This window comes from Camelus dromedarius, chromosome 14, assembly GCF_036321535.1.
Source record: "Camelus dromedarius isolate mCamDro1 chromosome 14, mCamDro1.pat, whole genome shotgun sequence".
Taxonomy (NCBI): domain Eukaryota; kingdom Metazoa; phylum Chordata; class Mammalia; order Artiodactyla; family Camelidae; genus Camelus; species Camelus dromedarius.
Window position 1 is genome coordinate 22,628,766 of NC_087449.1, and position 13,162 is coordinate 22,641,927.

The following is a 13,162-nucleotide window of genomic DNA, read 5'->3' on the forward strand; positions in this document are numbered from 1 at the left end:
CCATTCTGAAAATCTTAGAAGAAAGAACTAATTAGACAAGACATATATGGTTGCACTAGTAAATGAAACCCACTACAAGAAAGTCCACTCTCAAGGCCCAATCTGTCATCCAAACACATTCTCCTGAAATTCCTGCTGAAACAAAGCCACAATATTCTCCTAGCCTAAAGGGGGTGCCTGGTGATCTCTGCAACCTCTTCATATAATGCTAGTTTGACCAAATTGAAAAATCAATTCCTAGCAATAGCACTTTAGAGATAACAGTATTCTTAACACAAATGCTTTTCCCTTACAACAATTTACCAAGGCAATTCATTCTTTTTCTCTAAACCTACTGGAAAAGCCTGATTTCATAGAGAAAAAAAAAAAAAAACCCTCAAAAATCCAGGACTTAGCATAAGCTGCTCTGTGTTCAAGTCACTGCCTCTATTGTATGATGGCCCCCTAGAGGTCAGAAGTGTCTCATTTACTATTATATTTCTTATAGTGCTTAGCACAGTGCCTGGCATATAACTAGACTCAAGAAATATCTGTTGAATTTATTCTAGACTGTAACATATGTTTTAAAAAAACAAATTTCAATTTTTAAAATGAAAATTTCTATGAAAAATGAAAACACAAAATTTCATATTTCATTTCCCTGAAGTGGGGCTCTGCTACACTCATTTAGAAATGTTTATTTTCATTTTATTTATTTGTTTATACACACACTATGTTCCAAAAAAGGATTATAGTGATATCATTTAGAGTACATCAATTTTTTTTAAGATTTAAAGGAGATCACATCCAAACAAAAGATGGTTTGTACTTTGATATACCACACATTTGCAAAAACATAAATCAAATAACCATAAATCAAACACCAATACCAAAGCCCTTGAAACCATTAGCCCCTTGGGGATAATTTTAGCTTTAATTTTAAATGAGTCTGAGAAAACATCCCCCCAATACCTCACTTAATTTCAGTAAGAGCTTTTATGGATAAATTTAGTTTTCAGCCTGGACACAGGAACATCTGTGAACAATATTTCATTCCACTCATGGGATGAGGAAAATAGAAAGTGGTAGCCCGGGAAGAGCCACTACACAATTAAAAGAAATAAGCATTTGTTTGCAAAGTGCAAGAATAAAATTGAGTTTGGTTTCATTACTGTCCAAACAACTCAACACAAATCTTTCCTCTGAAGTTCTCAGTTCCAGTATTAAAGTTACCAATACAGAACAAATCACTGAGCACATCAATTATAAATTATCTTTATGTGAACAGTTCTCCTATCCTGGTTCCTTGAAATGGTAAGCAAACAGTGATAATAACATTCCTGGTCCAACAGGGATATATTAAATAACTATTTTGCTACAGAAATCACTAAAAGAGCATTTGCAAGAGAAAATCCAACTTGCTAAAATGATTTCTAAAAGACGGTTGCAAGCCCAGATTCAAAGTTTAAAGGCATTTCCATTTTCCTTACATGAAGAGGTTTATGAAATATTAATACACTCAGTGCAAAAGTGTAAGGATAAACAAGATCAAAGCCAACAACAGATGAAATAAATTTCATTGTGCAAATTATAAGAGCTGTGTAAAAGAGCTCTAGATTCCAGGTAAAATTTGCTCAAGAAAGGTAACAGCATTAACCCTAGCAGGTAGTAGAAAAGAGGCAGAGCTTTGCAGAATTGCAAACACCATCAGCATTACGAAAATAATAATTGGAATAAATACCGTCAGCAGGCTGCAAAAACAATCAACGCACTTGGTCCTTCACCTCTCTCCGTCATCCAGCTGGGTAGTGAAAGCAGCTGCCTCTCCCCTCCTCCCTTTCCTAGCCGTTCCTCGTGCCACCCCCTCCCCTATCCCGTCCACCCCTCCCCACCCCTTACCCCTCCTCTCCCCGCCCCCAGCTGGTGTATTCAGCAGCGTAGAGAGATTAAGAGGCGCTCGCTACGGTCACTGGGCCTCCAGAGTAATCTAACCGTTTCTTAGCTCCCTAGACTAGAGAAATTAGAGACGCGACACCCTGGTGGCATTAGATGCCTTCGCTTTCATCCTATCCCCTCCCAGGCCGGGGCTGGGGTGGGAGCCTCGAGCTAGTGGACTGGGCCGCAACTGGAGGGCCCGGCGGAGTTCAGCGGGGCTCTGCCCGCCCGCTGCGCTACCTGAGCTGTCCATGGTGCTGACGCGGTTCTGAGGCTGCCGGGCGGGACTCCGCGCCGCCGCCGCCGCCGCCCCGGCGTTCACTCTCTGCTTGCCGCCTCCCCCGCCGCTCCCCGTACTTAGGTCCCCATTACTGTCCACCAGCTGCAAGGATTCATAACCATCGTTGCTGGTCTTTTTCCGGTAGCTTCCGAGGAGGCTCATGGGCAAGCCCAGAGGAGAGGGGAAAAAATCAACCTGAGGAGATGACGGGGGAGGTGGAAGGTGGAAAGGGCTAAAGGAGGAATTTTTTCTTATATTAAAAAAAAAAAAAAATCAAGTGCCCCACATGACGCAAAGAGGAGGGAAAGAAGGAGCGGCTACCGGAGAGGAGCTTTGCGGGGCGCGGCGAAGCCACCGCCCTGGGCAGAGCGCGGCTCTGGGCGCCAGGCGCGAGGAAGGGAGGGAGGAAGGGAAGGAGGACGCGGGCGGGCGGGTGCGCGCGTCCTCGGTGCAGACGCGGTGGAGTCGCCGGCCCTGCCAAGCTCCGGACACCGGGCCAGCCACCCTCTGGCTGGGGAGTGCCCGGAAGCAATCCTATAGGTGTCGCCGCGTCGCCCCACCGCGCAGCAGGGCAGCTCCAAGCGCCACTGGCCCACGGGGAGGGAAGGAAAAAGGGAGTAAGGGAGGAGAGATTCTGGGGGAGGGGGGCTGAAGGTGGAAAATGGGGCGGGGTGGGAGGGGGAGGGCCCTACTACGACTAGGATAGAGGGTGTTTTCGCGCACGTGAGGTAAAGAAAGGGACTGGGTGTCTCTGCCTATTATGCTTTGGGGACGAGGGGGTCTCTTGGTAAGATCCAGACACGCCCATTTTGTATAACTTAGCCTATATTTGCTGGAAGATTCGGCCAGTCAAAGCCACTCCGACAGTTGCCTTCCTGGAGGACTGACTTGTAACTCAGTTGAACAGAAAAAGAACGCATGTTGTGCCAGGCTAAATGTATGCCAGGACAGAAAAAAATAAAAAATAAAAAACAGCAGTATTGTGCACATTTCCCAGAATGGGGAAGATCCCTAAATGAGATATCAAAGACCTGACTATTCTAACACTAGGAGGCAGTTATGGTCCATTCCACTCAGTGAGTAGATATGACTAGTAACTATTTGTTGAACGAAAAAATCGGCTGGGGGGCATGGGGAGCAAGGCTGAATCAGGTGCAGTTTCAGTTCTGGTATCATTTACCTTGGTACCTGGAGAAAGGTCTATACCACTCAGCTGGCTTGAAGGGATGGTTGAGAAGCAAGCTGGTCTATTCTAGTCTCTAGCCTCTCCCCCTTTTTTTCTTTCATAATTCTGGGCAAAGAGAGCAGTCACTAATTAATCAAAGAAGAATTTATCACAAAGTTAATGAACCTTAAGGGTCAGGGCCCTTTTTTGGAGAAGCCCCTTTCAAGGCTGTGCACCTAATTTTATATTCCTGATTTTGTATTCTTATTCTTAAAGAGGACCCCAACACTGCATAAGTTTTAAGCCTTTGAAATCTGGATATAACTCTATTAAGTCTCAGAATGCAATTACCAAATGTTCATTTTCACCTGAAATAATAAGACTGCAGAAGTATCTCTCATTCTCATCATTTCAGGTGAAGACCAGGTGAAAATTTTGTTTAAAAAATGATCTTTTTTTCCCTATTAGGATTTGGAAGGACTAAGTAAGGTGCTTTTCAAGTCATCTGACAGAGTTTTATCTCCAAAACAAGAAGAAATAAGTGCATGTATGTAAAATTTGCTTAAATCCGTACACAAAGCTAAATCTGCCATCTCACCTTTCATGACTCGCTATTATTTTGATATCTTTAAGGATGCAAAATCAAACTATAGCATCTAAGAGGCTTCAGTCTAAATAATTTGGGACCCTAAGAGTTTCCTGGAAGCTCTACCTCTACATAGGTCTACATAAAATAAATTAATTGGATTGAGAGTCATTTTCCTGTTCAAGGATCACCCAAATGTGAACTCGTACAGGAAGGGGATAAATCAGTAGAGGTCAAGAGTGCTTGCTGTCTTCTAGATCCCTCCAATCCCTCTGGGAAGAGGTAAATTATCTGACCAGTTGCTTTCCTAACTGCATTATCTGATGAATGTGTTGTCTCCCAAATCACAAATCACAGTTAATGCTCATTTACAAGGTCAAACAACGAGTAATGGCAGTTAAAACTGTAATAAAATTTAAACACAAATGTTATACTTTCAATGTTCCAAATCTGTCGGTTTGAGCTATTTTAGACACCTGACTAACACTATGTAAATTCTAACAAATAAATCTTTTCCAATAATATTTTAAATAATCTTTTTCTATACCTTTCTTCTCCTTTAATTTATTACTGACCCACTGGAAATAAAATACCTAGATCTATCAAGTGCCTTGACAAATTCTGGGTTCATACTCATTGGATCAAGAGAATTTAGAAAAGACCATCTCTGAAAAGTGAAAATTATTATTTTCAAAAAAAGCACTCTCCGTTATTTTTGCTCAACTGTTTTCAGAGCTGCAGTCATATTGCTCTAAGAAATTATAGATTAAACATACGCCTTTGTATTTTAGGGTATCTATTTCCCCAGTTTGCAAATTTAAAAAGAAAAAACCATGAGTGGGCTACACGAACCATTTTACTTTTTATCTTTACACTTAATTTAACATAAGTACAATCAATTAAAAAATTATTTATAACCTGACAAAATTAGGGATATAAAGAACATAATAAGGCAGGAAAATTAGTTTACAACAGTCTAAAAACTAGTTTGGGGCTTAAATTGGAATATACACCAATTTCAACACTAAAATTTTTACTATCCTAAAGATCAAATTCATATTTGACCTTTCATGTATCCATGAAGATCTCACTTCTATACCCCATAGAGCATAATAAAAGTATCATCATTATACAGTTGAAGTAAGAATTAGATCAGTACCTAAAACATACAGTAAGTACTTAACAAACATTCTCTATTATTACTATTATTAGTCTGGCACAGCTCTATCCTCAGTGCTGACAGTCCGACTTCCTCCCATGGGAGGAGCTCAGTAAAGGCTAAGTATTACTTTCTCTAGGACTTTACTAATGGAAATTTGTCTGTGTGGTTCAAGAACTTAAATTTAAGAAAGAGGGGTGGCACTGGTAAAATCCAAGGTGAACATTTAGAGTCAAACTCTGTTTTTCCAAGATCAAGTTTGCTCCATAATTTATTTTATTTCAAGAATATCACATTACATATGGGGCAGAGCCAAAAGATTAAATGCCCTGTTTGGGAAAGAGTTCTTTTCCCTTGCCCTTTCTACTGCTGACTTCAGTCACTTTTAATAACTTGATGAAGATTACCCACACTAAGGAATATTTGAGAGCCACACTCTATTCCTCCCCAACCCTTCCACCCTCTAAAAGCCCTCCTGTTGTAGCAGGTGTCACACAACTTTTGTGGTGGTGGTAGAAGATGAATATACGCCACAACGTAACTGGGATTAGGCTCTGTGCTGTTTGGTTTCCCGGAACTATAAAATACTGGTTACGACTGAGATTCTGCAACATATTTCCTAGGACTGAATCCTAGTTCTATGGACTATTAGCTCCATGTCCTTGGGCAAGTTACTTAACCTCTCTGCCTCAGTTTCCTTCTCTATAAAATGATAATATCATCATAATAAGGTTTTAGTGAGATTTAAATTAGTACGTAACACATAGTAAGTGCTTAAATGGTATCTATTATCATTATTATTGTTCAGCTATTTTTGTAAGTCATTTTTTCAAAACATGTTTTCTTATCTCTAAAATTAGGCTAAAATCTGTCCTGCCTACTTAAGAGACATTGTCATTATGATGCATGATAATATAAGACCATTATATATAATGTGAAGTGATTATTCTGCCTTGAATTTTTAGATATTTTCATGTATGTCTTTCCTACTAGATTTTGGACTCCTTAATGAAAAAAATCTATATTTTGCTCATGTCTCTACCCCCATGACACTAGAAAGACCACCACACACTCATTAGATATTGATTATCTACTGAATTAATAAATTAATGAATAAACAAAAATGTATTAGTATCACCTAGTCCGGGGTTTTTTAAGCTACACGTTATGGTCTACTAGTGGATTATAAAACAAACTTAGCAATTCATGACTATTATTTTCATAAAAATGAAGTAGGTTGGAAAACATCAATTTTTAGCACATGGCAAGACATTGTTTTCTTGAAATATTCCTTTGGGTTTGTGTAGTGAATGTGTGTGTGTGTTTCTGGTCAGTAATGATATAAATGTATTTCTCATTATAGGTCTGTTATGTTTGAATGTCTATATATGGTAAAACCTCCATTACTAAGACTGAATTTCCAGCTGTGAATGTCCTACACACTGTGACATCTGAATTCACTTGGATAATTGGACAACAAAGAATTCTGGCTAATCAGACAGTAACTGAGGGCAGAGCTTCTGCTCTCTGTTGCAAAGTGTATTATTATCTGGTTTCTAAAATAAACTTCTTCAACTTTCCACTTTAACTAACATAAATTATTGAATAGCATTAAAACTTTCTTTGGCAACATGTCTTAGGTATATGATTTGATTATCTCCTTACTGAATATGGCCTATGGATATAGATGGTGCAAAGCATTCAAACTGGGGATCAGCAGGCCACATCTGACCCCAGACATGTTTTGTTTGTCCTGTACTTTCTAAAAAAAATGTCAGCTTAGATGCCTTTACAAAATGTACACAGGTTCCAGTTTGAGTGCCACAGTTCACCACCATTTCCCAACGTGGGATCCCCAGCTGGCCCCACTCAGCCCCATTATGTCAGCCCTGCAGGCATATGAATTTGAGACCTGCAATGTAGTGGCGAACCTGGAGGATGAGCAACATCAAGAGAGATGCCAAAGCCATACCTTCAATCCAAGTCCAGGAGAAAGAGCAATGGACTGGGAATTCTCTCCTGATTCTATTATTACCTGACTCTATTATGAATCAGAAGAGTGGCCCTGACTCCTGCTTCTCTTAGCAGTAAAATTGAAGATGTTAAATTATAGGATTCTCTCTACCTCTTAAATTTTCCTATTTTTCTCAACACTTGAGTTGTCCTTTCCCTTCTTCTCTGCCAAATGAAGCCCAAAGGGAAAAACCATGGCCATTGAAGTGTTCCAGATGCTAAGTTCCATTTAATCAAGGTTTTACCATAGAACACATACATAAACAGTGGCAGCTGTCAAGAGTTACACGTAGAGCAATAGAGAAGAGGAAATATGCTGGGAAAAACTGAGTGAGCTGATAATATTTAACAGAAGAAAATCTCAATTATTCCTATAGTATTCGTCAGAAATGAGGTAGTCTGTTCTGGTGCCTGATGGAGTGCTGGGTCTCCCAGAAGATAGGACAAATTTTCCAGGAAGGGCAAATTTTCAAAGATAACTCAATACCCTGCAGCCTATCCTTCCTTGAAGCTCAAATCTAGTAGTAATAAAAATAACTGGCATTGATTACTTACTATTTTCCAGGTACCTTACTCACCTTAACTCTCACCTTCCCAACAACCCTGCAAAGGTGTTATCCTTATTTTAAGGCAAACTTGGAGATGGTAAATAACTTGCCGAAGCTCACACAGCTAGCTATCAGTTGGGATTCAGACTCCCATTCAGAAAGATTATGCTTTGGCCCTGCACCAATCTGAAGAGGCAGCTGCAGTGGTCAAAGTCAAAGCTGGAGGACATTTGGGTCATTCCTTGGCTCTGACCTGCTTTACTAAGTGTGATCAGTGAAGATGGTCAGGGCACCTTATGGGAGTTACCTTGCTTTACCTACCCCCAGAGCAGGTTCTATTCAGTGAAATCTGAGAGTTTTAATTAATGTAGGTTCCCAGTAGGCAATCTTGTTTTGTAACCATCTAAATTAGAGGATATTTTATGTTGTGCTCCTGAAAATTGATAGGTGGCTATTGTCTGGCCTAGTTTTAAATCACCGGAAGGAAAAAAATATATTTTCTTTAAAAGCAAACTCCTCACTTTAAAAGAAGCTTGACCTTCATTGTACTCACACACATGTATGTGCACACGTATGTGAGCATGCAGATTAAAGAGACATCAAGGTACAATGAAAAACCACTAGCTTTGGAGAAAAAAATACATCTATGTTTGAGTCCTACACCTGCCACATATAAGTTTTCTACAGTCTGCTTACCACTCACAGCCACATTCCCTTTCTGTAAAGTGAACTACTCAACCTCCCTCACAGGAAGAATCAAATGAAATAATGCACATGAAAGCACGTAATAAACACAAAAGCCCTACGCAAATATGAATCTCATCAAATCTAACAAATCATCCAGTGTAAGTCACAGCATGGAGAAAAACGTAGGCAAGGTACAGGATACAAGATTAACATACAGAAATCAGTTGCATTTCTTTACTCTAACAATGAAATAGCAGGAAAAGAAAGTAAAGAAACAATCCCTTTTAAAATCACATCCAAAACAATAAAATACTCAGGAATAAATCTGACCAAGGAGGTGAAGGTCTTACACATGGAGAACTACAAAGCACTGATTAAGGAAATTAAAGATGACTTAAAGAAATGGAAAGATATCCTATGTTCTTGAATTGGAAGATGCAATATTGCTAAATTGCAATATTGCTTTTCACTAGAACAAATAATCCTAAACTTCATATGGAATCACAAAAGACCCAGAATGGCCAAAGCAATACTGAAGAAAAAGAACAAACCTGGAGGAATAACCCTCCCGACTTTAGACAATACTACAGAGCTACAGTAAGCAAAACAGCATGGTATTGGTATAAAAACAGACATATGGATCAATGGAACAGAACAAAGAGCCCAGAAATAAACTCACAAATTTTTGGTCAATTAATCTTTGATAAAAGAGGCAAGAACATACAATGGAGTAAAGACAGTCTCTTCAGCAAATGTTGTTGGGATAACTGGACAGCAGTATGTAAATTAATGAAGTTAGAACACTCCCTCACACCATACACAAAAATAAATTCAAAATAGCTTAAAGATTTAAACATAAGACAAGACACTATAAACCTCTTAGAATAAAACACAGGCAAAACATTATCTGACATAAATTTCAGCAATGTTCTCCTAGGGCAATCTAGACAATAGAAATAAAAGCAAAAATTAACAAACAGGACCTAATTAAACGTAAAAGCTTTTTGCACAGCAAAGGAAACTATAAGCAAAACAAAAAGACAACCTATGGAATGGGAGAAAATACTTGCAAAAGATGAGACTGACAAGGGCTTAATTTCCAAACTATATAAACAGCTCATACAACTTGATTAGAGAAAAACCAAACAACCCAATCCAAAAATGGGCAGAAGACCTAAACTAGCAATTCTCCAATGAAGACATAATGGTCAGTAGGCATATGAAAAAAATGCTCAATATTGCTAATTACCAGAGAAATGCAAATCAAAACTACAATGAGGTTATCACCTCACACCTGTCAGAATGGCCATCATTCAAAAGTCCAAGAACGATAAATGCTAGAGAGGGTGTGGAGAGAAGGGAACCCTCCTGCACTGCTGGTGGGAAAGTAGTTTGGTGCAGCTGTTATGGAAAACAGTATGGAGATTCTATGAAAAACTAAAAATAGACTTAACATATGATTGAACGATCCCACTCCTGGGCCTATATCCAGAGGGAACTCTAATTTGAAAAGATACATGCACCCCCAATAACCTAAACGTCCATCAACAGATGACTGGATAAAGAAGTTGTGGTATATTTATACAATGGAATACTACTCAGCCATAAAAATGAATAAAATAATGACATTTGCAGCAACATGGATGGAACTTGACATAATCATTCTAAGTGAAGTAAGCCAGAAAGAGAAAGAAAAATACCATATGATATCACTCATATGTGGAATCTAAAAAAAAAAGGAAAAAAGGGGACACTAATGAACTCATCTACAAAACAGAAACAGACTCACAGACACAGTAAACAATCTTATGATTATAGAGGGAAAAGGGGTGGGAAGGGATAAATTGGGGAGTTTGAGATTTGCAAATAAATGTTAGCCACTATATATAAAAGTAGATTTAAAAAAAAAACTTCTTCTGTATAGCACATGGAGCTATATTCAATCTTGTAATAACTTTCAATGAAAAAGAATATGAAAATGGACACATGTATGTATATGCACGACTGGGACATTGTGCCGTAAACCATTGTAACTAACTACTTCAATTAAAAAAAAGAAAAAGAAAAATGTATTACTGACATACTATCAGTTTTAAGATGCTTCAAGATTTCATAAATATTAATATATTTTGAAAAACTATTTTAGAATAGATGAAACACATGTTATTATTTGACTATATGTTAGACTGAGAATATTTTTTGTCAATTTATAATTCAGGTATTTTGATAACTCTGGTAGGTAAAGGCAGTATTCACCGTGACTTGCCAGGCCTAGTACAGTGACTGCCAAGCAGTAGGTGCCCAATAAGCATCTCTAATTGAATGAAAATGCAAAACATTGTCTGGGAGGCCATCTTTAGCTTACAGGAACATTCACCAGGGATTTTCTTAGTGAGCTCACTGAAAATACAGTTCCATTTGCTAACATTCAACTTACCCTTGACTTTTCAAGGACATGCTCATAGTACAGCAATGTTACACATACATTATCATTTCAAAAGTAACTCATGGAAGCACCTGTCCCTTTCATCTGCCATTTTACATGCCGGGAAACTTCACCCTCCTGGACAGACAAGGACAGACTACTAAGAACTGGCCCTGCACTCAACTGGTCTCATTCACTGGGAAAATAGACTGAAAAATTCTATATGGTAAATAGTTCCCCAAAGTCAGGTGAAAATCTGCACTGAAGTGAAAGTTTCCCTAAATCCTGGATATCCCCATGTTTGGCTCTGAGCTCGTTATATGCTCAAGATGATTAAAATCTCTCGTAACCCCACTGTGCCTAAAGGTTCTGGGCCCTCGAGCATGCAGCAAATCCCCTGGTGAAGAGAAGGGCACTGACTACCTCAGATGCGGGTAAAGTCAATTCTCGGGGTTCTGAGTCTCTTGGACAACCAACCACTGCTGCCCACTTGACCACATCTACCTATAGGGAAGGAACCAGCATTCCCTAAGCTCTAAATTAAGTGCCTGGGTTTTTCAGGAATTTACTGATTCAAACATGAAAGGTCTTTTGAGAAGAATTACCATGTCCATTTCATACCCAGAGACCAGAGCTCTGAAATACAGTCGAGTGTGGGCTAAGAGTGAGTTCTAGTGATCCCCAATATTAATTATCATCTTCTATGCTAATAGAACCCCTGATCTTTAGCTGGGCACAGGCCACACAGTTTTATAAAGAATGTACTTTTCAGTCCTCATTCATATCTCGGACTTGCCACTTGCAAGTTTTCTATAATCTACTAAGTATGTTCATGGGGCTAAGTAAAGGTCATATAATATGAGCAGAAGTGACATGTGCAGTTTCTGGTATGCATCCTTAAAAGAGAAGATGGGTGGTATGCCCTTCTTCCATTCCTTTTCCCTTTCTTCAGGTTGGAATGAGGCGCTCCAGCAAGTATCTTGGACCACGAGGTGACCTTGAGGATGGCAAACACTCACAGAGGAGCAACAGGATAGAAGGACTCTGATCCCCAGAGAACCATGGCAGCCCTGGACCAATTATCTGTAGACTTCTTAAAGGTGAGAAAGAAACTTTTGTCTTAAGCTATTATTATCTTGCTTTTTTCTATTATGTGCATCCAAATATAATCATCTCTGGGATACAAATTGAAACCTAACCACTGGATTTCAGTTATTTATTTATCATAAAATTTCCTAGGAATTACATAAAGCCTATGTAATCGTGGAAAAATTATACAACCTCTTCATGCCTCGGTTTCCTATTCTGTAAAATTGTAGCATCTAACTAATAGGGCAGCTATTAGAATTGCATTAGACAAAGCACACACAGAGCTTAACACAGTGCCTAGCATACAGTGAGAGTTCAATGAATGGTAACTATTTTGTTATTTCTTGTCATTGTCCTTCGACTGATAACACAGATGAGCTTATCATGCCTGAGTCCAAAACCAGTCATCTCTCCACCTCACCCTGCTATCCAGAAACTGCCTTCCTGGGCACACCAAGCCCAGAGCCATAGAGCGCTTGCTTGTGTCATTAACAAAATCCCTGAAGAGCTGCCCCTTCCTTAAAGTGCGATTCTCTTTCTGTGATCTGCCCACATAATCTGAATGCAGTCTGGAATATTTTAAGCCATCAATGTTGATAACAAAAATTTAAAGCCAAGTGTCAGTGTTTATGACACAGTGGTTCTGAGTCTATTTATTTCAACATGGCCAAATGAGAGAGTCTGACTCTTTCTCCACTTGTGCTAAAAGTAAGTAAAGCATTTGAGTAATAAGTTGGGGCATTTTCATATTATTATTTTACCTTTTATTTTACATTGTGAAACTTTTCAAACATATACAAAAGTAGAGAAAATTCTATAATGGACCCTTTTTCCCATCATTCAGCATCTACAATTGCTAAGTCATGGTCAGTCGTGTTTTATATCTATGAACCCCCAACCACTTTTAAGTAAATTCCAGACTCCATCAGCAAATACCATTCCATCAGTAATATCTTAGTAAGGAGCACTTTCATTTCTGGAAAACAACCATCAGACCTGTACTAGAAGCGGGGCAAAGAGCCATTCCACCTGTCTGCTGAGAGGCTAAGCTGTCCACCTGCTCCCTTTCAGGAGACTGTCAGAGCAACCTGCACAACCTCTCTGCTTATTTCCCCACAAAAATCACCTCTTCAAGCACCAGTAATCGTAGACCTTACTACCCAAGAGATCTGGAAATCAGCATGGAATTAAGTTTTGCCAGCATAGCAGAAATTTATGGAATATTAAAATTGGAAGGAGCTGTAAAGGCAGACTATCCACTTCAATTTAGAGAAAAGAAAGTTGAAACAAAGACGT

General features: G+C 39.1%; 1 protein-coding gene across 8 annotated transcripts in view; it reads right to left on the reverse strand.

Moving 5' to 3' along the window:
• Positions 1-13,162, reverse strand: part of DNAJC6 (DnaJ heat shock protein family (Hsp40) member C6) — a 131,779-nt gene that overhangs the window by 80,930 nt on the left and 37,687 nt on the right. For 3 of the 8 annotated variants that reach the window (XR_004140836.2, XM_031465313.2, XM_011000953.3), the window contains exon 1: positions 2,155-2,835. The exons of 4 other annotated variants lie outside the window; for them this stretch is intronic. Coding sequence is in view for 2 of the 4 variants with exons in the window: in XM_031465313.2 (XP_031321173.1) it covers positions 2,155-2,356 (202 nt within the window). In the remaining 2 variants the exon portion in view is untranslated. Of the gene's footprint in view, positions 1-1,720; positions 1,792-2,154; positions 2,836-13,162 lie in introns of those variants that run through there. One more of the 8 variants, XM_011000957.3, reaches the window with a different exon arrangement.